Source organism: Salvelinus sp. IW2-2015, unplaced genomic scaffold, assembly GCF_002910315.2.
Source record: "Salvelinus sp. IW2-2015 unplaced genomic scaffold, ASM291031v2 Un_scaffold245, whole genome shotgun sequence".
Classification (NCBI taxonomy): Eukaryota; Metazoa; Chordata; class Actinopteri; order Salmoniformes; family Salmonidae; genus Salvelinus; species Salvelinus sp. IW2-2015.
The window spans coordinates 1,572,753-1,597,324 of record NW_019942528.1 but is presented as its reverse complement, the minus strand read 5'-3'; the positions used below and the strand labels follow the sequence as shown (position 1 = coordinate 1,597,324).

Here is a 24,572-nt window from a genome sequence, read left to right as displayed (position 1 = left end):
GGCATCCTGTGCTAGTGTATCATGCCCGTGGTATCATACCCGTGCTGCTCTCTCCCTCCGCTGAGACTGACCATCAGATGCAGGCAACATCAGCCCAGTAAAATGAAAAGCGAATTATTTAAAGGTATGCTCACTCAGCTGTGCCTCACAAGTAATAAATCAACGGATCATTTACCAGTGATTATATAGCCTACCTCAAATGTTTTAATCTAATTTTAAAAAATGGCCCGAACAACAATGTATTAGCAGGGCAATTCGAGAAAAGCCAATATGAGGTGATAATGTATTGGGCCTATAACTTACTGCACAAACCTCCTTGCTACAATACTGTTTTTAATTGGTTAATGTTGCATAGGCTTATGTTTTTTAAGTCATGTTAAAAAAAATCTGAGCAGTAAATCTCGGCTTGCATTTTGACTCAGAAAGTGATCCTGACTCAGAAAAGGTTGGTGACAACTGTTTTAGAGTTTTCCCTGTCAACACTATCTCTTCAATGTGGCAATTGTGATCTAATTAATTCAATATTAGCCACTTTCAATGCAATATACCGAAACAAAACCAATTATGCAAGACATGTTGTTGTAGGCAGAACACATCAGAGTAGGATTCTATTGCATTGACACACACTACTCATCCTGGTCCGGCATAAACATCTATATGCAAATATACCATTGCCATATATGGATCTGTGCCATTTACTTTGAACTGGACTGTGTTTACAGCATGGGCGGTCGTGAGTGGATGCACTTGTTTTGAGATCAAAGCGAAAGCTGCATGTAGCCACGTGTGCACATTTTGTTCATATCCTTTGTTAGTTAGTGAGTTATAAGCCCAGTTATAAATCATTTGTAGTCAGCAATAGGGGAGTGATTGCTTCCTACAAGAGCACAAAACGTGTACATTTCTAGACATCTTTGAAAAGTGAATCAGGTAAAGAGCAGTGTTGTATTTTGAATAAGCCAAGTAGCCAATAGGTAGAGGGTAGTATAATTTGTCTGATTCTCTGTAATAATGGTATGTGAATAAAAATGCATTTTATTTTGTAAAGTGGTTTCTTGCATCAAACAACACAACAAAATGTTCAGTCACCTCCTTGTCTGAAGGGCAAGTGGATAAACAGGTTAATGTCAAGCCCTGGATGGAACACCACACATTGGCTGCTACTGTAGACTGAATGATAAAACAGCTATTTCTTTGTTAAAATGTTATGGGATGCACTTTCTCCATTGTTTTTGATGGTAGGCCACTCTYGTAAGCCTATATTATGATCAAATAGCCACTAGCCTACTTGGACACTGTTAAAACTGTAACTTAAAGTGGGTACAGCCTCAGTGTTCACAGTAAACACACGCTGGAAGTTGCACCAAATGTTCACAATGTTCAAGTTTGTGCTTAGCAGACATGGAATTTGCTCAGTGCCCCCCAGAAATTGAGGAAATTACATGAATAGAGCTGACGCGAATCTTCATCCTACATGTCAGAAAGGCATGTTTGCTCTTCGTAGTATATTTCTATATGAACGTTCCACAATGTTGTGCCCTTCTGAAGGCAGCCCAGGTATAACCAATGTAATGCATGCTCTGGATACTTTTCAGAACTTTTTATCACTATAAAGCAAACGCCAGATGAATGACCAGTCCATTTCAGACATTAGCAGTGTGGTACAGATAACTCTTGGTGCGATTACTTTTTCATGGCTTTGGGGAAAGCTTTCAATATGAATTACAGGTTTTGTTCATGGATATGCCTAGTAAACAAGAGGCATGAGTCAAGGTGACAAGGTCAGTATGGTAGCTAAGTCATAGGTTCTTTTAAGCCTTGGAGAGATCAAAAACAGCTGTAAATATCAAGAGTGGGCCTTAAGCCTTGGAGTAGTGATTACTTGCCTATGGTAAACAGTGCACAATAGGGGAGCACACATTAGCGCTTTTCACACTACTGAGCCAAACCGAGCCAAAACGAGAAAAACAAGCTGTACTGAGCTAGTCTGGTTACGCTTCCATCGTAGTTACTGGAGCTGTGCTGAAAAGGACAATGTGAAAATAAAATATTTAGTCAGCGCGGTGCGGATTGGTTCGGCACTATAGTGTGAAAAGGGTATTGGAGAGAAAACAATTACAGTGCAATGGTCTGATTAGTACAAACCTCTTATTTACAGAACTAGTTTGGGGACTATACAGGAAGATAAGGGAGGCACAGGAAGGAAGTGACATCGGCAGTGTAATCCAAATATGTTTGAAATGTAGTTCAACTTCAGTCATTTGGGTCCCAAAATGATGCTTTTCAACAGGTGTAAATAATCATTGATTATTCATTTAAATAATTATTCATTTGTTTTCAAAGAGCTCTTTGAAATGCCAGTGTTATACTTTATCAAGTATTATAGTTTGCAGAGCATTAGTGAAGTAGTCATTATGACACCATTCAATACCTCAGGAAGCCAGACAGTGGCAGCAGAGAGATAATATCTTCATATTCCCATGTAGCCTCACAGAATTCACATCTATTCAACCGCACACTTGGCCTAGTAACAAACTGCCTGGGGGTAAAGCTGATGTATTCATTATAAAACACACATCATATGATGAAAGAGTGTAATCATTGGGATATTGGTCATTTACTCTCTGTCAGCGTCAGTTTGAACCAAATGTATGTGCTTTCAGTGTAGATCAAATGCACATAGTACAAATTAAAACTTCCATTATGCAGCCACTCTTACCCAGAGCAATTTGGCTAAAGTGCCTTGCTCAACAGATTTTTCACCTAATCAGCTTGGGGATTCAAACCAGCAACCTTTTGCTCACTGGCTCAACACTCTTAAGCACTAGGCTACCTGCCACCAACTTTCCAATGTGGAGTGCTATCTCTACCAGGCCAGAGAGGCTACCATTGATATGGCAAAGGGAAAAAATTAAACTCCTAATTTTCTATTGGTTTCCTGAGGTGTGAAATATACAAAATAAAGGAGACAGACGGAACGATAAAAAACGAAACAATAGGTACTCCCTGTTGTATCATCCTTTTGTTGCGATGCTCTTCGTCCCCAACCCACACACGACCCATCCCACCCACCAAAAATCTCAACTCTGTAGTGAAGTCAACCCTAGGAACAGATCTAGAATCAGCCCTCCCCAAATCCTAACCCATTAATGGGGTAAATACAAAACTGATCCAAGATCAGCTTCTAGGGGCAACTTCATCATAAGCTCATTGTACAGGGAAGCCTCTAAGAGTACAACCCTTCCCCTACCCACCCTACCCTTCCCCTACCCACCCTACCCTGATCCATAAAGAAACTGTCTGTCTGTTGCCCCAAAATGGCCGCCTCACACTACCCGCCACTGCATGACGCTCATGTCCTTGCCCCCAGTGGAAACCAGGCAACTATCATCAAACAGGAATTTCACGTTGGTCACATGACTGCTGTGTCCGCCATAAACATGACTGGGAGCCTGGAAGAAGAAGAGAATCAATCAATCAATCAAACTGCAATCAATGGCCTCACATCATCTTCACAGTCTCTTCTCATCAAAATATTCAATAGATTTTCAATCTRACCCGGAATTGAGAGCAGGGGAATGAGAAAAGGTGGACTTTTCCGAAGTCGTCTCCTGTGACGAGCAGCCTTTTCTCATTGGATCTGGAGACGGCGTTGATGTCAGTCCCGTCGGAGCCGTCAGGCCATAACCCTGTGGATCAGGACCAGAGTTACAGTATCTATCTCATTATGTTATACCCTACACAAAATGTTCAAAGTGAATGGTCATACAGTATGTAATCTTGGAAACCCAGAACAAAAATGTTGCGTACTGTAATTGCATCATATGCTCGATTAGGTTCTGGGGGGAGAAGTACTGACAAGACAAACAAAGTCTCCACCCCCATAAATGAATCTCTCAGCCAAAGTATGGGTCAAATGGCCCCTTCCCTTCAGAAATTTGAAAGATGCAAAATCGTGATTAGTCCAAATGACCAGTGACAAAAAAATATGTGCACGTTGAAGTTCCTCATTAGTTGTCACATCCCACAGTCTGTTGACAGACGCTACGATACCATCCTATGTTACGTCCATCTGTCCCCGAGACATTATATAGTATGTGTCCAGCAAATACAAATCCAGCTGCATTGCTCACCAAAGACTTGGAAGCCCAGAGTGCAGTTGGATGTGGCCCAGGGGATGTCCCGTGTGGTCTCCACACTCACCACCTGTTTACACACTAATGGGATCCCTGGAACGACACACAGCGGATTGAAATGTGGAGGTGCTATCTGAACTTTTCCAATAAGAACACAGATTTTCATTTTCAGTTGCAAAACAGTTTGCTACAGTTTGCTTTACTGAACATGACCATACTTACAATAGAGTATCTCATAGTCTCCTGAGTTGGACACCAGGTACTGAGAGTCCACTGACCAGTCCAGATGGGTGATGAAGCTGGAGTGGCCCTGAGAYACAGAAAAAGAGAGAGTGAGAGACAGAGAGAGATAGTATGCAGCTGTAGTACAAAGGCAAGAGAACCCTGCTGCAGAAGAACTTCACTAGATAAGACATTTGCTGAACATTATTTGTTCAAAACGTGAAAACCTTTAATTTTTGGAACATAAAAAGTATAACAAATATGTGAAAAAACCCTGCAGTTTTGAAACAGTGAACCGTTAAAGAACCAGTGCATTCAAAACAGTTATTTTCTTGTGTTTTATACAGTACCAGTCAAAAGTTTGGACACACCTACTTATTCAAGTAATTTTCTTACATTTTTACTGTTTTCTACATTGTAAAATAATAGTGAAGACATCAAACTATGAAATAACACATATGGAATCGTGTAGTAAACAAAAAAAGTCTAAACACATTTTTTTTAAAGCCACAATTTGCGTTGATGACTGCTTTGCACACTCTTGGCATTCTCTCAACCAGCTTCACCTCTAATGCTTTTACAACAGTCTTGAAGGAGTTCCCACATATGCTGAGCATCTGTTGGCTGCTTTTCCTTCACTCTGCGGTCCAACTCATCCCAAACCATCTCAAATGGGTTGAGGTCGGGTGAATGTGGAGGCCAGGTCATCTGATGCAGCACTCCGTCACTCCCCTTCTTGGTCAAATAGCCCTTACACAGCTTGGAGGTGTGTTGGGTCATTATCCTGTTGAAAAACAAATGATAGTCCCACTAAGCGCAAACCAGATGGGATGGCATATTGCTGCAGAATGCTGTGGTAGCCATGCTGGTTAAGTGTACCTTGAATTCTAAATAAATCACAGACAGTGTCACCAGCAAAGCACCCCCACACCATCACACCTCCTCCTCCATACTTCATGGTGGGAACCACATATGCAGAGATCATCCGTTCACCTACTCTGTGTCTCACAAAGACACGGCGATTGGATCCAAAATTTTCCAATTTGGACTCATCAGACCAAAGGACAGATTTCCACCGGTCTAATGTCCATTGCTCATGTTTCTTGGCCCAAGCAAGTCTCTTCTTCTTATTGGTGTCCTTTAGTAGTGGTTTCTTTGCAGCAATCGATCACACAGTCTCCTCTGAACAGTTGATGTTGAGATGTGTCTGTTACTTGAACTCTGTGAAGCATTTGTGTGGGCTGCAATCTGAGGTGCAGTTAACTCTAATTAACTTATCCTCCGCAGCAGAGGTCACTCTGGATCTTCCTTTCCTGTGGCGGTCCTCATGAGGGCCAGTTTCATCATGGTTTTTGATGGTTTTTGCGACTGCACTTGAAGAAACTTTCAAAGATTTCTTGACATTTTGCGCAATGACTGACCTTCATGTCTTAAAGTAATGATGGACTGTCGTTTCACTTTGCTTATTTGAGCTGTTCTTGCCACAATATGGACTTGTTCTTTTAGCAAATAGGGCTATCTTCTGTATACCACCCCTACCTTGTCACAACACAACTGATTGGCTCAAACGCATTAAGAAGGAAAGAAATTCCACATACTGTATTAACTTTTAACAAGGCACACCTGTTATTTGAAATGCATTCCAGGTGAATATCTCATGAAGCTGGTTGAGAGAATGCCAAGAGTATGCAAAGCTGTCATCAAGGCAAAGGGTGGCTACTTTGAAGGATCTCAAATATAAAATATGTTTTGATTTATTTAACACTTGTTTGGTTACTACATGATTCCATATGTGATATTTCATAGTTTTGATGTCTTCACTATTATTCTACAATGTAGAAAATAGTAAAAATAAAGAAAAAACATGGAATGAGTAGGTGTGTCCAAACTTTTGACTGGTACTGTATATATTTCCACGCTATGAGGTAAGAATAATACTGTGAAATTGTGAAAATTATGATAATGCACTTTGAGTGTAAGAGCTGTTTGAAAAGACCGGCTGAAATGTCAACCTGTTTTGGTTGGGTGGTCTATTAAATGTGTTAATAGACAAATAAGAAAGAGACTTCCAAACCTCTCTGCCAATAACAGCTACTTTGCAGTTTTTCCCCTCCCAACTCCCTGACAGTACTATAAAAATTATTGTTTGAGAAATTGCTCTTTGCTAAGAAGCAATTTTTGTTGTTGAATATTTTTATTGAAAACAATCACAGTAAGGTAACATTTTTAGGGCCTTTCTCTGACAGCGCCTGGTAAAGAGGTCTTGAATGGCAGGGAGCTCAGCACCAGTGATATAGTGGGCCGTACGCACTACCCTCTGTGGCGCCTGCAGTCAGATGCCAAGCAGTTGCTATACCAAGTGGTGATGCAGCCAATTAAGATGCTCTAAATGGTGCAGCTGTAGAACTTTTTGAAGATCTGAGGGGAAATGCCAAATGTTTTCAGCCWCCTGAGGGGAAAGAGGCGTTGTCGTGCCCTTTTTACGATTGTGTTTGGACCATGATGGGTCCTTAGTGATGTAGACACAGAGAAACTTGAAGCTCTCAACTCGCTCCACCAAAACCCCCGTCGATATGAATGGGGGCGTGCTTTCATGCCCTGAGTACGTGTCCTGGAAATCCGTTTGGCCCTGTGACCTTGTGAATGTTAACCTGTTTAAAGGTCTTATCAGCTACAGAGAGCGTGATCACACAGMCGTCCGGAACAACTGGTGCTCTCATTCATGGTTCAGTGTTGCTTTCCTTGTCCACATGGCTCGCATCACTGGACAGCTCGCGGCTGGGTGTCCCTTTGTAATCCGTGATAGTTTGCAAGTCCTGCCACATCCGAAGAGCGTCAGAGCTGGTGTAATAAGATTCGATCTTGGTCCTGCATTGATGTTTTGCCTGTTTGTTTGGTGTTTCACTCGTTTAGCCTGTTTGTTTAGTCCGGATTAGTGTTTCACTCCTTTAGGATAGGTTAAGATGTTTCCTGTAATCCATGGCTTCTGGTTGGGATATGTACGTACGGACACTGCACACACACTTATTAATAAAGCCGGTGACTGATGCAAATTCCTCAATGTCATCGGATGAATACCGGAACATATTCCAGTCTGAGCTACTGAAACAGTCCTGTAGCTTACCATCTGCTTCCTCAGACCACTTCCATATTGAGAGCGTCATTGGTACTTCCTGTTAGAGTTTTTGCTTGTAAGCAGGAATCAGGAGGATAGAGTTATGGTCAGATTTGCCAAATGAAGGGAGAGGGAGGGAGAGCTTTGTATGGATCTCTATGTTTTTTGTTGTTGTTTTTTGTTGTTGTTTTTTTCTCCCCAATTTCATGGTATCCAATTGGTAGTTACAGTCTTGTCGCTGTATCTCCCATACGGACTCAGGAGAGGCAAAGAGCGGCSTTTCAGGTTACAGTGGGGAGAACAAGTATTTGATACACTGCCGATTTTGCAGGTTTTCCTACTTACAAAGCATGTAGAGGTCTGTAATTTTTATCATAGGTACACTTCAACTGTGAGAGACGGAATCTAAAAAAAATCCAGAAAATCACATTGTATGATTTTTAAATAATTAATTTGCATTTTATTGCATGACATAAGTATTTGATCACCTACCAACCAGTAGAAAATCCGCCCACAACTTTCTTTTTCTTTAAGAAGCCCCTGTTCTCCACTCATTACCTGATTACTCAAATCCAAGCTTGATGCCCTCAATCTCACACAAATCATCAAGGAACCCACCGGTCCAACCCTAAATCGCGTAAACATGGGCACCCTAATAGACATATCCTGCACCAACGCGCCTCCAAATACACCTCTGCTGTTTCAATAAAGATCTCAGCGATCACTGCCTCATTGCCTGTATCCGCCACTCCGCGGTCAAACGACCACCCTCATCACTGTCAAACGCTCCCTAAAAACACTTCTGCGAGCAGGCCTTTCTAATCGACCTGGCCCGGTACCCTGGAAGGATATTGACCTCATCCCGTCAGTTGAGGATGCCTGGTCATTCTTTAAATGTTACTCTCTCACATTATAGACAAGCATGCTCCGTTCAAAAAATGCAGAACAAGAACAGATATAGCCCTTGGTTCACTCCAGACCTGACTGCCTCGACCACACAAAACATCCTGTGCGGAACTGCAATAGCATCGAAGACCCCCGGGATATGCAACTGTTCAGGAAGTCAGAACCAATACACACGCAGTCAGTCAGGAAAGCAAAGCCCAGCTTTTTCAAAATTCGCATCCTGTAGCTCTAAACCAAAAAGTTCTGGATACTTTAAGTCCATGGAGAACAAGAGCACCTCTCCCAGCTGCCCACTGCACTGAGGCTAGGTAACACGGTCACCACCGATAAATCGTGATAATCGAAGACTTCAACAAGCATTTCTCAATGGCTGGCCATGCCTTCCTCCTGGGACTCCAACTCTTGGCCAAGCACCCCGCTGCTACTCGCCCAGCCTCCCCAGCTTCTCCTTATCCCCAAATCCAGATAGCAATGTTCTGAAAGAGCTGGAAAACCTGGACCATACAAATCAGCTGGGCTTGACAATCTGGACCCCTATCTCTGAAACTGTCCGCCGCCATTGTCGCACCCCCTATTACCAGCCTGTTCAACCTCTCTCTCGTACATCTGAGATCCCCAAGGATTGGAAAGCTGCCGCGGTCATCCCCCTCTCAAAGGGGAGACACCTGACCCAAACTGTTACAGACCTATATCCATCCTGCCGCCTATCTAAGGTCTTCGAAAGCCAAGTCCCAAACGAATCACTGACCATCTCGAATCCCACCGTACTTCTCCGCTGTGCAATCCGGTTTCCGACCGGTCACGGTGCACTCAGCCACGCTCAAGGTACTAAACGACATCATAACGCCATCGATAAAAGACATTACTGTGCAGCCGTCTTCATCGACCTGCGCAAGGCTTTCGACTCTGTCAATCACCATATTCTTATCGGCAGCCTCAGTAGCCTCGGTTTTTCTAATGACTGCCTTGCCTGGCTCACAACTACTTTGCAGACAGAGTTCAGTGTGCAAATCGGAGGGCATGTTGTCCGGTCTCTGGCAGTCTCTAGGGGGTACCACAGGGTTCAATTCTCGGGCCGACTCTTTTTTCTGTATACAATTGATGTTGCTCTTGCTGCGGGCGATTCCCTGATCCACCTCTACGCAGACGACACCATTCTATATACTTCCGGCCCTTCTTGGACACTGTGCTATCTAACCTCCAAACGAGCTTCAATGCCATACAACACTCCTTCCGTGGCCTCACTGCTCTTAAACGCTAGTAAAAACAAATGCATGCTTTTCAACCGTTCGCTGCCTGCACCGCGACGCCCGACTAGCATCACACCCTGGCAGCGGTTCCGACTTAGAATATGTGACACTATAAGTACCTAGGTGTCTGGCTAGACTGCAAACTCTCCTTCAGACTCATATCAAACATCTCCAATCCAAAATCAAATCAAGAATCGGCTTTCTATCCGCAACAAAGCCTCCTTCACTCACCGCCGCCAAACTTACCCTATAAAACTGACTATCCTACGGATCCTCGACTTCGGCGATGTCATCTACAAAATAGCTTCCAACACTCTACTCACCAACTGGATGCAGTTTATCACAGTGCCATTCGTTTGTTTAAAGCACCTATACGACCCCACCCGCGACCTGTATGCCCTAGTCGGCCGGCCGTACATGTCCGCGTCAGACCCACTGGCTCCAGGTCTCTACAAGGCATGCAGGTAAAGTGCCGCCTTATCTCAGTTCCCTGGTACGATGGCTACACCCACCGCAGCACGCGCTCCAGCAGGTGTATCAACTGATCATCCCTAAAGCTAAACCTCATTTGGACGCTTTCTTCCAGTTCTCTGCTGCCTGCGACTGGAACGAATTGCAAAAATCTCTGAAGTTGGAGACTTTTATCCTCCAAACTTTAAAAATCTGCTATCCGAGCAGCTAACCGATCGCTGCAGCTGTACAAGTCATCTGTAAACTACCCCAATTTAACCTACCTCACCCCCATACTGCTTTTATTTATTTACTTTTCTGCTCTTTTGCACACCAGTACTCTTCTACATGATCATCTGATGATTTATCACTCCATGTGTTAATCTGCTAATTGTAATTATTCGATTTATTGCTACCTCATGCCTTTTGCACACATTGTATATAGATTCTCTTTTTTTCTACCATGTTACTGACTTGTTTATTGTTTACTCCATGTGTAACTCTGTTTGTCTGTTCACACTGCTATGCTTATCTTGGCAGGCGCAGTTGCAAATGAGAACTTGTTCTCAACTAGCCTACCTGGTTAAATAAAGGTGAATAAAAAAATTAAAAAATTATATGAAACTCGTTACCTAGTTAAAGACACCTGTCCACACACTCAATCAACAGATCCCAACCTCTCCACAATGGCCAAGACCAGAGAGCTGTGTAAGGACATCAGGATAAAATTGTAGACCTGCACAAGGGGATGGCTACAGGACAATAGGCAAGCAGCTTGTGGGAAAGAAACACTGTGCGCAATTATTAGAAAATGGAAGAAGTTCAAGATGACGGTCAATCACCCTCGGTCTGGGGCTCATGAAGATTTCACCTCGGGGGCATCAATGATCATGAGGAAAGGTGAGGATCACCCAGAACTACACGGCAGGACCTGGTCAATGACCTAAGAGAAGTGGGACCACAGTCTCAAAGAAACCATTAGTACAACTACTTGCTGCATGGATTAAAATCCTGCAGCGCACGCAAGGTCCCCCTGCTTAAGCAGTGCATGTCCGGCCTGTCTGAAGTTTGCCAATGACCATCTGGATGATCCAGAGAAGGATGGGAGAAGGTCAGTGTCTGATGAACGAAAAATAGAGCTTTTTGGTCTAACTCCACTCGCCGGGTTGTGAGGAAAGAAGAATATGAGTACAACCCCAAGAACACCATCCCAACCGTGAAGCATGGAGGTGGAACATCATCTTTGGGGATGCTTTTCTGCAAAGACAGGACGACTGCACCTATTGTATGAGGGAGGATGGATGGGGCCATTATCGCGAGATCTTGGCAACAACCTCCTTCCTCAGAAAGAGCATTGAAGATGGGTCGTGGCTGGGCCTTCCAGCATGACAACGACACAAAACACACAGCCATGGCAACTAAGGAGTGGGTCCGTAAGAAGCATCTCAAGGTCCTGGAGTGGCCTAGCCAGTCCCCAGACCAGAACCCAATAGAAATCTTTGGAGGGAGCTGAAGATCCGTATTGCCGGAAGCAGCCCGAAACCTGAAGGATCTGGAAGATCTGTAGGGAGGATGGGCAAAAATCCCTGCTGCAGTGTGTGCAAACCTAGAAGAAACTACAGAAACGTATGATCTCTGTAATTGCAAACAAAGTTTCTGAATCCAATATTAGTTCTGCTTTTCTGATGTATCAAATACTTATGTCATGCAATAAAAGCAAATGAAATTCTAAAATCATACATGTGATTTTCTGGATTTTTGTTTTAGATTCCGTCTCTCATATAATGTACTATGATAAAAATTACAGACCTCTACATGCTTTGTAAGTAGGAAAACCTGCAAAATCGGCAGTGTATCAAATACTTGTTCTCCCCACTGTATGTCGATATAGGACTCGTTTTACTATGGATATAGATACTTTTGTCCCTGTTTCCTCCAGCATCTTCACATGGTCCTTTGCTGTTGTTCTGGGATTGATTTGCACTTTTCACACCAAAGTACGTTCATCTCTAGGAAACAGAACACGTCTCCTTCCTGAGCGGTATAACGGCTGCGTGGTCCCATGGTGTTTATAATAGTGTACTATTGTTTGTACAGATGAACGTGGTACCTTCAGGTGTTTGGAAYTTGCTCTCAAGGATGAACCAGACTTGTGGAGGTCTACAATTTTTTTATGAGGTCTTGGCTGATTTCTTTTGATTTTCCCACAATGTCAAACAAATAGGTACTGAGTTTGAAGGTAGGCCTTGAACTACCACATCCACACTCCAATTCACTCAAATTATGTCAATTKGTCGATCAGAAGCTTCTAAAGCCATGACATAATTTTGGGGAATTTTCCAAGCTGTTTAAAGGCACAGCCAACTTAGTGTATGTGACCTTCTGACCCACTGGAATTGTGATCCAGTGAATTATAAGTGAAATAATCTGTCTGTAAACAATTGTTGGAAAAATTACTTGTGTCATGCACAAAGTAGATGTCCTAACCGACTTGCCAAAGCTATAGATGGTTAACAAGAAATTTGTGGAAAACGAGTTTTAATGACTCAACCTAAGTGTATGTAAACTTCCCACTTCAACTGTATATTTTCCATGTCGTTGTTCAGCCACAACTCAGAGAAACATAGGAGAAACATAGGATATTACACTTCTTCAGATCACATTGATAGGATAGTCTCAAACGGAGCTCTTCCAGTTTATTCTCCAGTGATTGCACTTTCGCCAATAGAACGGAGGGCAGAGGTGGTTTATCCACTCTCCGATGTAGTCTAAACGGCACTGAAGCACACATGTAGCCACTCAGTGACTTGATAAGCTGATTGTGGCCTGGCTGCTCAATGTGCCTACCAGCTACTACTTGCTAGCTTCATTGAAAAACACAGAGTTGGAACTTACTGATTTCGGGCACTGATAAACAGCATGTAGTTTGTGCTTTATTCACGATAGTTTGACAGCTTGCAGACGATGAAGTTGTAGGCATGTTATTGTTCTCAGAAATCAGGCCAGAGCACGCAGCCAGACTTTGCCAACTCGATAGACTGTATGCAGTGCACTGACTCATTTTTCATGCAKATTTTTTTACTTGAGAAATACTGCCCCAAACACCTTAGCTAGATGTAAAATTGCACTACTAAAACCTTCTCTGAAAAAACATTTTAAATTAATTACAGATTTCTTGATTTGTATTACATTAATTCTGACTATTTTAAAGAAATTACTATTTTGAGGAAGTGGCTATGTTGTTGCTACAGTGACTCTGGAGGGACAAACAACAGTGCCTGCCAGGGTACGATATGCGAACATATCACACCCACACCAAACCACACCCCAAGACGACTTGTTTGGCTTCAGTCATGGCCACTAGTTTTTCGTAATGAGCAATCTTCAAAACAATGCCAAATCAGGAGGTGCAGTCGCCCTTTAACACCTTTCAAACAGTGAACCATGCTAAGGTCCTGTGGGACCCTAAATTAAAACCGAATGGCATTTTTGGAGGGCACCTGAACATCAGAAGTCTTACACCATAACGTGGCCAATTCGAACAACTTCTGGTAGATTCCAATCTGAATTTTCTTTTTCTTTCTGAAAAAACAATCTACAACTCCTGCTAGTATTTATACAATGCCAGGATTTAGTGGATTAAGATAGATATAGCTCAATCATTCTTTTTCTATGGCAGCACATGCAATCAAGAGTGAAGGAAAGGAGAAAATGTACGTCCCTCTATATTGACATGAGGTAAGCAGAGAGGAAGTAGGTCTACTACAGACCCACGTTTGGAAAGTCAGTTTAATAATACGATCCTTTAGATATTTTGTCTAAAATTACCTTCGTCATAATGACCAACCTTCCTGCCCACTGGCACAGTAAGTTCAAATGGAATTGTATTTAACTTCTGGCTTCCTGCAGACTGGCACAGTAAGTTGAAATGGAATTGTATTTAACTTCTGGCTTCCCGCAGACTGTTTTTGTGCAACCGAATACAATTGAAAGCAACACTAGTGTATGTAAATACATTGATGTTGCTAAGAGCAGCTACTCTAAATACAATTTGACAACTAGGCTATCAGATCATAATTTAACTTTGATTGCAAGAAAGCTTTCAAAACAGAGATTAAATTTAAACCCCTCAAGAAGGCAAACCTCTGTCTACTGTACACCAAAAAGAGACTCGGTCCATTTTCAAAATGACTTAAAGAGAATCAAGTGGGATGATGTCTTGACATCCAAGGACCTAGAAAATAATTGTGATATAATAAAATAACGCTCACTAATTTGAAAACATATTATACTAAGACAATTACATGAAAGAAAAATATAAATAATAGCCTTGGTTAAATGACACCCTGTGGCAGTTAACTAAAAAAATGTATGCTGCACTAAAGAAAGCCCAAAACTGGACTAGATGGCGACAGAATGATATTCAGAGTGCTGAGGAACAAGTTAATCTCCGAGTTAAGAAATTCAAAGCCAACTTTTTCATTAACATCATAAATGAGGCGAAAGGTGATTGTAAACAAATTTTGATAAAAATAGACAGTTTAACAGGCAAGAGGCGAGACAAATTAAAGGAGGTATAAAACTGAAAGTTAATGGAAGATTAATCGAGGATAGCTACTCTATAGCCACTACTTTTAACAATTTCTTTATTCAGTCTGTACAAGATCTGGGGCAAAAGTTTACAGTGAGCGAGTTATGTATCACCCGGTGTGATGACTCCCTCAAAATGTTTGATACGATTCCAACTATTGAGGTGAAAGTAAACAAACTCTTAAGCAGCTTGAAAACCTCTAAAGCCAAAGATGTCTATGGTTTTGATAATGCGTTCTTTAAAACACATAAAGATATTTTAACATCATCAATAACAAGGGGCACATCGTTGGTTTTAGAAGTGGAGGGGCATATTTTTGATATATATTTTTTGTTTCTTTTTTCTCTCCAGTCGGATAAACACTCCAAACAGCCTACCCGACCGCTCTGAGACACCCGCATGGTCCTAAAGCACTCAGTTTCCTCGTTTGTATCACATTCCAATTATAAAACTGTGTGTGTGGGCGGGGTCGGGGGGGGGGGGGGGATTCAGAATGCAATTTCAGAATGTTGCGCCCCTGCCAATAACAGATTTGATTCATTTCCCATAAATTCCCAAGGGAATGGAAGTCAGCTGTTGTTACCCCTGTATTCAAGTCTGCTGATTGTTTTATGGTCAATAATTATAGACCTATAAGTATTTTGCCAATCACTTCAAAGGCTGGAAAGAGGGTAGTTACTGAGTAATTGACTGATCACTTGAATACTAGTGAWTTCTCATTACAGTCAGAAAACTGTTATTTTTGGGAGAAGGTTAAACTTGACAAAGAMGGAGTGGTAGGATCTGTGTTTTTAGATTTGCAAAAAGCATTTGATACTGTAAATCATAGAATTCTACTCTCTAAACTAGCTGAATGTAATTTCTCCCCCAATGCTTTAAAATGGATAGATTATTATTTATCTGACAGAATAGTGTGTTAGAATCAAACAGAACGTCTCATTGTCTGGCAACTGGCCTTTACGCTTTAGTTTATATATAAATGACATGCCTCATGTGTGTCATGGTGTTGATATACACATATATGCAGATTATACTGTTATATACACACATGCCACAACTGCAGAAGAAGTTGCATCTAAGCTAACTGAAGCTTTGGCTCATGTATCACAGTCATGTATCATGTATCACAGCAGTTATGTCTTAGTTTAAATGTGAACAAAACTGTTGGTATGCATTTTTCCATAAGGAAAAAGCATGTCACCATTCCTGACCTCTTTATTGTGTCTGAATATACAGTGCAGGAAACTGCTAAAACAATGGAAACACTTGAGTAAATCAGGGATACAAAGTTTAATGAAAGCAGGTGCTTCCACACCGGTGTGGTTCCTGAGTTAATTAAGCAATTAACATCCCATCATGCTTAGGGTCATGTATAAAAATGCATTATTTTGGCTATTATTTTGGCTACCATGGCTATGCCCCATTTGATGACAATGCCCCCATCCACAGGGCATGAGTGATAATAAATAAATGTGGTGCCTGTTTTGCATGTTATTTTAGCATTAATACGTGTCACATATCAGTTTGCAAACAATGTAAAAAATGTTTTAGCCTAGCTCAGTGCTTTCTGTGGTGTTCGGGCAGCCAGCGGAAAATAATTAGCGTAGAGGTTGGTAATGTTCTCTAGTTGCGCCGTGATTGGCTCAGTGTTCTGTCACTCATGGGGACAATACATCCCCACAAAATCTACGGGGAGAGCTAAAAAATTCAAGCCCCTTGGATGCTGCCATGGAGTTACATTAGAAGAAGGCTCAATGTCATTGGCCACAGATAAAATTACATCAAATCACGTTATATCTACAGTAGCTTTGATTGGACTGAGCTAGCAAGGTAGCAGTCATCATCATGAATCAAGTCAGCAAATTACTGGCAAATTCATTTCAATCCTTGTCATATGTAGAGAAAATACAGATCAAAGGTATCGGTGCTCATCGGCCATTGGACATAAACATTACACAACAAGTTGGAAATCGCAAATTTAACAATGAGTGGTTTGGAAGGAATCAGTGGCTAACTGCAAGCATTGCAAAGCAATCACTAGCCTGCTACTCAGTGGAGTGGATGTGTGGTCCAAGTCTGGGTTTAAGGGTCTCTTTTCCAAGCTTAAAAGGAGAAACATTCAACATTATCAATGCTGTCAATCCAGCATGACTTCTGCCGCTTTCAAAATAACTGGAAACTCAGAACTAGTAAATCTCAGACTTCAGTGAGTTCAAGACAACTGGGAACTCTCCTCAATACATTTTGAACGGTCATCCAACTCGGAAATCCAAGTCAGGAACTCGGGCCTCTTTCTAGAGTTCCGACCTGAAGTTCACTGAGTTTGATTTCAAGTTCCCAGTTGTCTTGAAAGCACCATAAATCCAAAGAATGCCAGTCTTTGATAACAAAGTTTGATGACAAAATTTGCCCACGAAGGACCGCCGCTCCTCCTTCCTGTCTAAGTGAGCACAACACAACAGGTGAGTCCAAAAATGTATTGTATGCTGCAGCATAAATTACGTAATATGCCAGGGAGATATGTAATACTGTAGCTAAGAAAGTAATACTAAGTGTATGTTTTTGTAAGAAGCTGTTAGTCGCCATGTGCCTCACCCTAACAATGTGGTCCCTTTTCCCCTCATAATTTAGCCCAACTGACTTGGTGGTGCACATGTAGCCTATAAGCCTGTTTTCAGAGAAATGTCATCATCGAATATCTTAAGAGCTTTCATTGTCTGCCTATATGCCCCCTTTATTTATGCTAAGGTTCTGACTTGTTGTACAGGGAGATATTGTAAGAACGGCCATGTTTCTGAATTCTGTCTGCTGTAACATTTCATTGACTAGTCCGTCCTAGCTCGCTCATTAATGTCTTAATCGAAATTACGGATTGCCTTTTTATCCCCTCATCGTTCCCTTATGCCATAGTTTTGTACATCTCAATAGTTGAAACCACATTTGTGTAGCAAGTCAGCCATATCAGCTATGTTTTTTTTAAATGCAGTAAATGAGGCTGAATGAAACTGTTCACAGCCAGACAAGGCTCTGCTGATAGCCAGGTGTAACAGTGGTAAGGGGTAGGGACTGCTATTGGGACTCCGCTGTTGGACAGCTTTATGAAGGCTGTTCATGGCTCACATCAACACCATCATCCCGGGAAACCCCTAGACACACTCCAATTCGCATAACCGCCCAACAGATCCACAGATGACGCAATCTCAATCCGCACTCCACACTGCCCTTCTCCCACTGGACAAAATGAACACCTGTGTAAAAATGCTGTTCTTTGACTACAGCTCACGCGTTCAACACCATAGTGCACACAAGCTCATCACTAAGCTAAGACCCTGGGACTAAACACCTCCCTCAACAACTGGATCCTGGACTTCCTGACGGGCCGCCCCCAGGTGGCAAAGTAGGCCACAACACATCTGCCACGCTGATCATACACAGGGGCCCTCAGGGGTGCATGCTTAGTCTCCTCCTGTACTCCTTGTTTACCCACACTGCGTGGCCAAGCAAGACTCCAACACAATCATTAGTTTGCTGACGACACAACAGTGTGTAGGCCTGATCACCGACAACGATGAGACAGCCTATAGGTAGGAGGTTAGGACCTTGCAGTGTGTTGCCAGGACAACAACCTCTGCCTCAATGTGTGCAAGACAAATGAGTTGTTCGGAAAAGGAGGGCCGAACTCACCCCCATTCACATCGTCAGGGCTGTAGTGGAGCGGGTCGAGAGTTTCAAGTTCCTTGGTGTCCACATCACCAACAAACTATCATGGTCCAAACACACCAAGAAAGTTGTGAAGTGGGCACGACAACCTCTTTTCCCCCTCAGGAGACCCCCTCAAGATTTGGCATGGGTCCCCAGATGCTCAAAAATGTCTACAGCTGCACCATCAAGAGCATCCTGATCGGTTGCATCGCCACCTGGTTTTGCAACTGCTCGGCATCCGACCGTAAGTCTCTACAGAGGGTAGTACATACAGCCCAGTACATACTGGGGCCAAGCTTCCTGCCATCCAGGAACTATATACTAGGCAAGCGGTACCGGAGTGCCAAGTCTAGGTCCAAAAGGCTCCTTAACAGCTTCTACCCCAAGCCATAAGACTGCTGAACAATTAATCAAATGGCCAGCCGGATTATTTACATTGACCCCCAATAACAGTTTGTTGGCACCGTTAGTCACCGTTAGTCCAAATCATGTATTCTTTATTGTTGTGTCGTGTTGTGTAGTGGCTTTCCTGGCATGCATCTACAATTTTTTGTGGAGCTTGCCCCACCAAGGTTTACATGCTAAAATTGCCACTGGGTACAATGCATCTTTTCTCAAGTGTACTAAGAAGTATGTTCTGTTGTACATTGTCCTTGTTCAAATAAACGTAATAATATCAACAAATAATCATCCATTACATTTTCATCTCTCATAAAAATGAAGAGAACCAAGAAATACATTTACTCAATTTACTAAAATTATCTTTCTCAAAAACGTTGTATATTGTCCCATACAATAATTAATATTATTATAGAATAATACATGTTTTGTTCCCCCAAAACATTTTTGGGATGAACTTAAAAAAATATATATATTTTGGCAATCTCACTGCAATTCCCCCTCGACCCTGACTTTGAATGCCTATTTAAACCATAATACACTATGCTGTGAATGCTCATAATTTAGCACGCCCTCCTGATGTGATGCTGAGGAGAAGAGGGGTGTACTAAAAATAAAAAGGTGCTCACCGAGCACTTTCCCACTCGACTGTACTTCCTGCCGCTCTCCCCCACTGCGTAGATATAGATGTAGTTGTCATGAGAGCCGATCGCCAGGAAATGGCCATCTAGGAATAGGGACAGGAAATGTAGGTTAGAACAGATAATGTCCCCGACATAAATAAAACTGCATGTATCCGTATCACAGTCAATCTACACTGAGTGTACAAAACATTAAGAACACCTGCTCTTTCCATGACATAGACTGACCAGGTGAATCCAGGTGAAAGCTATGATCCTTTATTGATGTCACTTGTTGAATCCACTTCAATCGGTGTAGATGAAGGGGAGGAGACAGGTTAAATAAGGATGTTTAAACCTTGAGACAGATGAGACATGGATTGTGATTGTGTGCCATTCCGAGGGTGAATGTTGCTGGCACAACTGTGGGAAGCATTGGGGCGGCAGGGTAGCTGGACTAGTAACTGACAGGTTGCAAGTTCYAATCCCCGAGCTGACAAGGTACAATCTGTCATTCTGCCCTTGAACAGGCAGTTAACCCACTGTTCCTAGGCCGTCATTGACAATAAGAATTTGTTCTTAGCTGACTTGCCCAGTTAAATAAAGGTTGGAGTCAACATGGCCCAGCATGCCTGTGGAACACTTCCATGCCCTGACGAATTGACGCTGTTCTGAGGGCAAAAGGAGGTTCAAGTCAATATTAGGAAGGTGTGCCTAAAGTTTTCTAGACTCAGAGTATACTTCCCTATTTATTTTTTTACTGGATTCACCTGGTCATGGAAAAAGTGTTTTATGTGTTTTATACACTCAGTTCATATGGAAGTAGTTTAGTGCCTAAAATATGTGTTAAATATGTTAAATATGTGTAAAAAAACAACAACAAAAAAATTCCCCCTGATCTTTCAAATATAGGACAGACASTTCAAAACAAACTTAATTTAGATTCGTTTTTTACTGTATGAATCTGTTATTCAATGTGTTTCTATGGGCTAACATAAAATTACATGTTTTAGCAAATAATATATATATATACATAATTTTTATGTATATTTTGATACCCAAAGGGGTCCTTAAAATGCAAAATTAAATAGCTAAATTATTGTTGGTATGAGCATCTTAAAACAATAAGATACGTTAGCTTAGTAGACCCCCCCCCAGGAATAGGGTCCATGCGGAAACACATGCGCTTAAAAAGGGTCTATGCGGTGAAGAAATAGAGATGAGATTAACATCTTCATAAATTTCACAACACGTTAATTTAAACTATCATCTGATCCTGACTAAATTACAGCTATTTTCATTTACAAGATTTGCTACATAGAGAGACGTAACCTATTATAATCATTTTTATAAGTCATAATAAAGCCTCATGAATGCTTAGAACAAGTAATACAGCAATATAAGAGCCTTAAGAACACTTACCCGGTGCAAAGCGTATAACACACAGCTGTTCATTCCCATCTGTGTGCACTGTGACTAGATCCTTAGAGTCAGTATCCAGCACCAGCCACCTGTATGATGAAAGTTATCCATCCTCTCATGATTATCCACATCACATCTCTCCTGTAGTTTCACAACACCCCTTTAAGATTCATATTGTAATGAAAAGCACTATACAAATTACATGTGTTATTATTATTACTGGCAGATCTCTATAGCTTTTGTGATTTAATTGTCATAACAATATTCTCCTCGAGCAGTACTTTCTCACCTGCCGGTCTGCGTTCCTATAGCAACCACTGCTCCAGAGGGATGGAATCCAGCAGACTGAGCTGCGTCCTGTAAATGAAAGAAACAAAGGATGTCTAATTTCAGTACTGCATCCTAATACATTTTACCGCACCCAAATAACCAGCCTCAGTGAAGATCTATTACAACACAGAGAGACTGAAGCTTTTTGAGAGATTTATTAACACAAAGGGTTTAGATAGTACCCTACGCATTTCTCCACTATTATAACTAGGGCAAAAACAGAGTTGTTCTGAATCAGATCATGTGGTCAGCAAAAGCTTGTGGTAGCCTGGTCCCAGATATGTTTGTGCTGTATAGCCAACATACTTGGCATGACAGTTTTATTTATTATTTTTTAATTTATTTAGGGGGTAGATCGGCTTTAATATTGCAGATAGATTGTAACTTCCATCGATGTAATTACATTTACATTTAAGTCATTTAGCAGACGCTCTTATCCAGAGCACTTACAAATTGGTGCATTCACCTTATGATATCCAGTGGACAACCACTTTACAATAGTGCATCTAAATCTTTTAAGGGGGGGGGGGTTAGAAGGATTACTTTATCCTATCCTAGGTATTCCTTAAAGAGGTGGGGTTTCAGGTGTCTCCGGAAGGTGGTGATTGACTCCGCTGACCTGGCGTCGTGAGGGAGTTTGTTCCACCATTGGGGTGCCAGAGCAGCGAACAGTTTTGACTGGGCTGAGCGGGAACTGTACTTCCTCAGAGGTAGGGAGGCGAGCAGGCCAGAGGTGGATGAACGCAGTGCCCTTGTTTGGGTGTAGGGCCTGATCAGAGCCTGAAGGTACGGAGGTGCCGTTCCCCTCACAGCTCCGTAGGCAAGCACCATGGTCTTGTAGCGGATGCGAGCTTCAACTGGAAGCCAGTGGAGAGCGGAGGAGCGGGTGACGTGAGAGAACTTGGGAAAGTTGAACACCAGACGTGCTGCGGCGTTCTGGATGAGTTGTAGGGGTTTAATGGCACAGGCAGGGAGCCCAGCCAACAGCGAGTTGCAGTAATCCAGACGGAGATGACAAGTGCCTGGATTAGGACCTGCGCCGCTTCCTGCGTGAGGCAGGGTCGTACTCTGCGAATGTTGTAGAGCATGAACCTACAGGAACGGGTCACCGCCTTGATGTTAGTTGAGAACGACAGGGTGTTGTCCAGGATCACGCCAAGGTTCTTAGCACTCTGGGAGGAGGACACAATGGAGTTGTCAACCGTGATGGCGAGATCATGGAACGGGCAGTCCTTCCCCGGGAGGAAGAGCAGCTCCGTCTTGCCGAGTTCAGCTTGAGGTGGTGATCCGTCATCCACACTATATGCTGCCAGAGACATGCAGAGATGCGATTCACCACCTGGTTATCAGAGGGGGGAAAGGAGAAGATTAATTGTGTGTCGTCTGCATAGCAATGATAGGAGAGACCATGTGAGGATATGACAGAGCCAAGTGACTTGGTGTATAGCGAGAATAGGAGAGGGCCTAGAACAGAGCCCTGGGGGACACCAGTGGTGAGAGCACGTGGTGCGAGACAGATTCTCGCCACGCCACCTGGTAGGAGCGACCTGTCAGGTAGGACGCAATCCAAGCGTGGGCCGCGCCGGAGATGCCCAGCTCGGAGAGGTGGAGAGGAGGATCTGATGGTTCACAGTATCAAAGGCAGCCGATAGGTCTAGAAGGATGAGAGCAGAGGAGAGAGAGTTAGCTTTAGCAGTGCGGAGCGCCTCCGTGACACAGAGAAGAGCAGTCTCAGTTGAATGACTAGTCTTGAAACCTGACTGATTTGGATCAAGAAGGTCATTCTGAGAGAGATAGCAGGAGAGCTGGCCAAGGACGGCACGTTCAAGAGTTTTGAGAGAAAAGAAAGAAGGGATACTGGTCTGTAGTTGTTGACATCGGAGGGATCGAGTGTAGGTTTTTTCAGAAGGGGTGCAACTCTCGCTCTCTTGAAGACGGAAGGGACGTAGCCAGCGGTCAAGGATGAGTTGATGAGCGAGGTGAGGTAAGGGAGAAGGTCTCCGGAAATGGTCTGGGAAAGAGAGGAGGGGATAGGGTCAAGCGGGCAGGTTGTTGGGCGGCCGGCCGTCAAAGACTCGAGATTTCATCTGGAGAGAGAGGGGAGAAAGAGGTCAAAGCACAGGGTAGGGCAGTGTGAGCAGAACCAGCGGTGTCGTTTGACTTAGCAAACGAGGATCGGATGTCGTCGACCTTCTTTTCAAAATGGTTGACGAAGTCATCAGCAGAGAGGAGGAGGGGGGAGGAGGGGAGGAGGATTCAGGAGGGAGGAGAAGGTGGCAAAGAGCTTCCTAGGGTTAGAGGCAGATGCTTGGAATTTAGAGTGGTAGAAATTGGCTTTAGCAGCAGAGACAGAAGAGGAGAATGTAGAGAGGAGGAGTGAAAGGATGCCAGGTCCGCAGGGAGGGAGTTTTCCTCCATTTCCGCTCGGCTGCCCGGAGCCCTGTTCTGTGAGCCTCGCAATGAGTCGTCGAGCCACGGAGCAGGAGGGGAGGACCGAGCCGGCCTGGAGGATAGGGGACATAGAGAGTCAAAGGATGCAGAAAGGGAGGAGAGGAGGGTTGAGGAGCAGAATCAGGAGATAGGTTGAGAAGGTTTGAGCAGAGGGAAGAGATGATAGGATGGAAGAGGAGAGAGTAGCGGGAGAGAGACGAAGGTTGGGACGGCGCGATACCATCCGAGTAGGGGCAGTGTGGGAAGTGTTAGATGAGAGCGAGAGGGAAAAGATACAAGGTAGTGGTCGGAGACTTGGAGGGAGTTGCAATGAGATTAGTGGAAGAACAGCATCTAGTAAAGATGAGGTCAAGCGTATTGCCTGCCTTGTGAGTAGGGGGAAGTGAGAGGGTGAGGTCAAAAGAGGAGAGGAGTGGAAAGAAGGAGGCAGAGAGGAATGAGTCAAAGGTAGACGTGGGAGGTTAAAGTCACCCAGAACTGTGAGAGGTGAGCCATCCTCAGGAAAGGAACTTATCAGGGCGTCAAGCTCATTGATGAACTCTCCAAGGAACCTGGAGGGCGATAAATGATAAGGATGTTAAGCTTGAAAGGGCTGGTAACTGTGACAGCATGGATTTCAAAGGAGCGAGGCGAAGACAGATGGGTCAGGGAGAAAGAGAGAATGTCCACTTGGGAGAGATGAGGATCCCAGTGCCACCACCCGCTGACCAGAAGCTCTCGGGGTGTGCGAGAACACGTGGGCAGACGAGAGAGAGGCAGTAGGAGTAGCAGTGTTATCAGTGGTAATCCATGTTTCCGTCAGTGCCAAGAAGTCGAGGGACTGGAGGGAAGCATAGGCTGAGATGAACTCTGCCTTGTTTTTTTAATTGTCTGCATCACTTCCAGTCCCCCATATATTTCTTTGCAATTACAGTGGGGAGAACAAGTATTTGATTCACTGCCGATTTTGCAGTTTTCCTACTTACAAAGCATGTAGAG

The 24,572-nt window shown here is 43.2% G+C and overlaps 1 protein-coding gene across 6 annotated transcripts in view; it reads right to left on the bottom strand.

The window, feature by feature from the left end:
• Positions 1-1,009: 1,009 nt before the first annotated feature.
• LOC112068216 (echinoderm microtubule-associated protein-like 1) overlaps positions 1,010-24,572 on the bottom strand; it is an 83,443-nt gene continuing 59,880 nt past the window's right edge. For all 6 annotated transcript variants that reach the window (XM_024135308.2, XM_024135309.2, XM_024135310.2 and 3 more), the window contains 7 exons: positions 21,103-21,170; positions 20,814-20,902; positions 19,401-19,498; positions 4,359-4,446; positions 4,134-4,229; positions 3,559-3,689; positions 1,010-3,452 (listed from right to left, as the gene is read on the bottom strand). In XM_024135308.2, the coding sequence (XP_023991076.1) occupies positions 3,327-3,452; positions 3,559-3,689; positions 4,134-4,229; positions 4,359-4,446; positions 19,401-19,498; positions 20,814-20,902; positions 21,103-21,170 (696 nt within the window). In that variant the 3' untranslated portion in view covers positions 1,010-3,326. The remainder of the gene's footprint in view (positions 3,453-3,558; positions 3,690-4,133; positions 4,230-4,358; positions 4,447-19,400; positions 19,499-20,813; positions 20,903-21,102; positions 21,171-24,572) is intronic.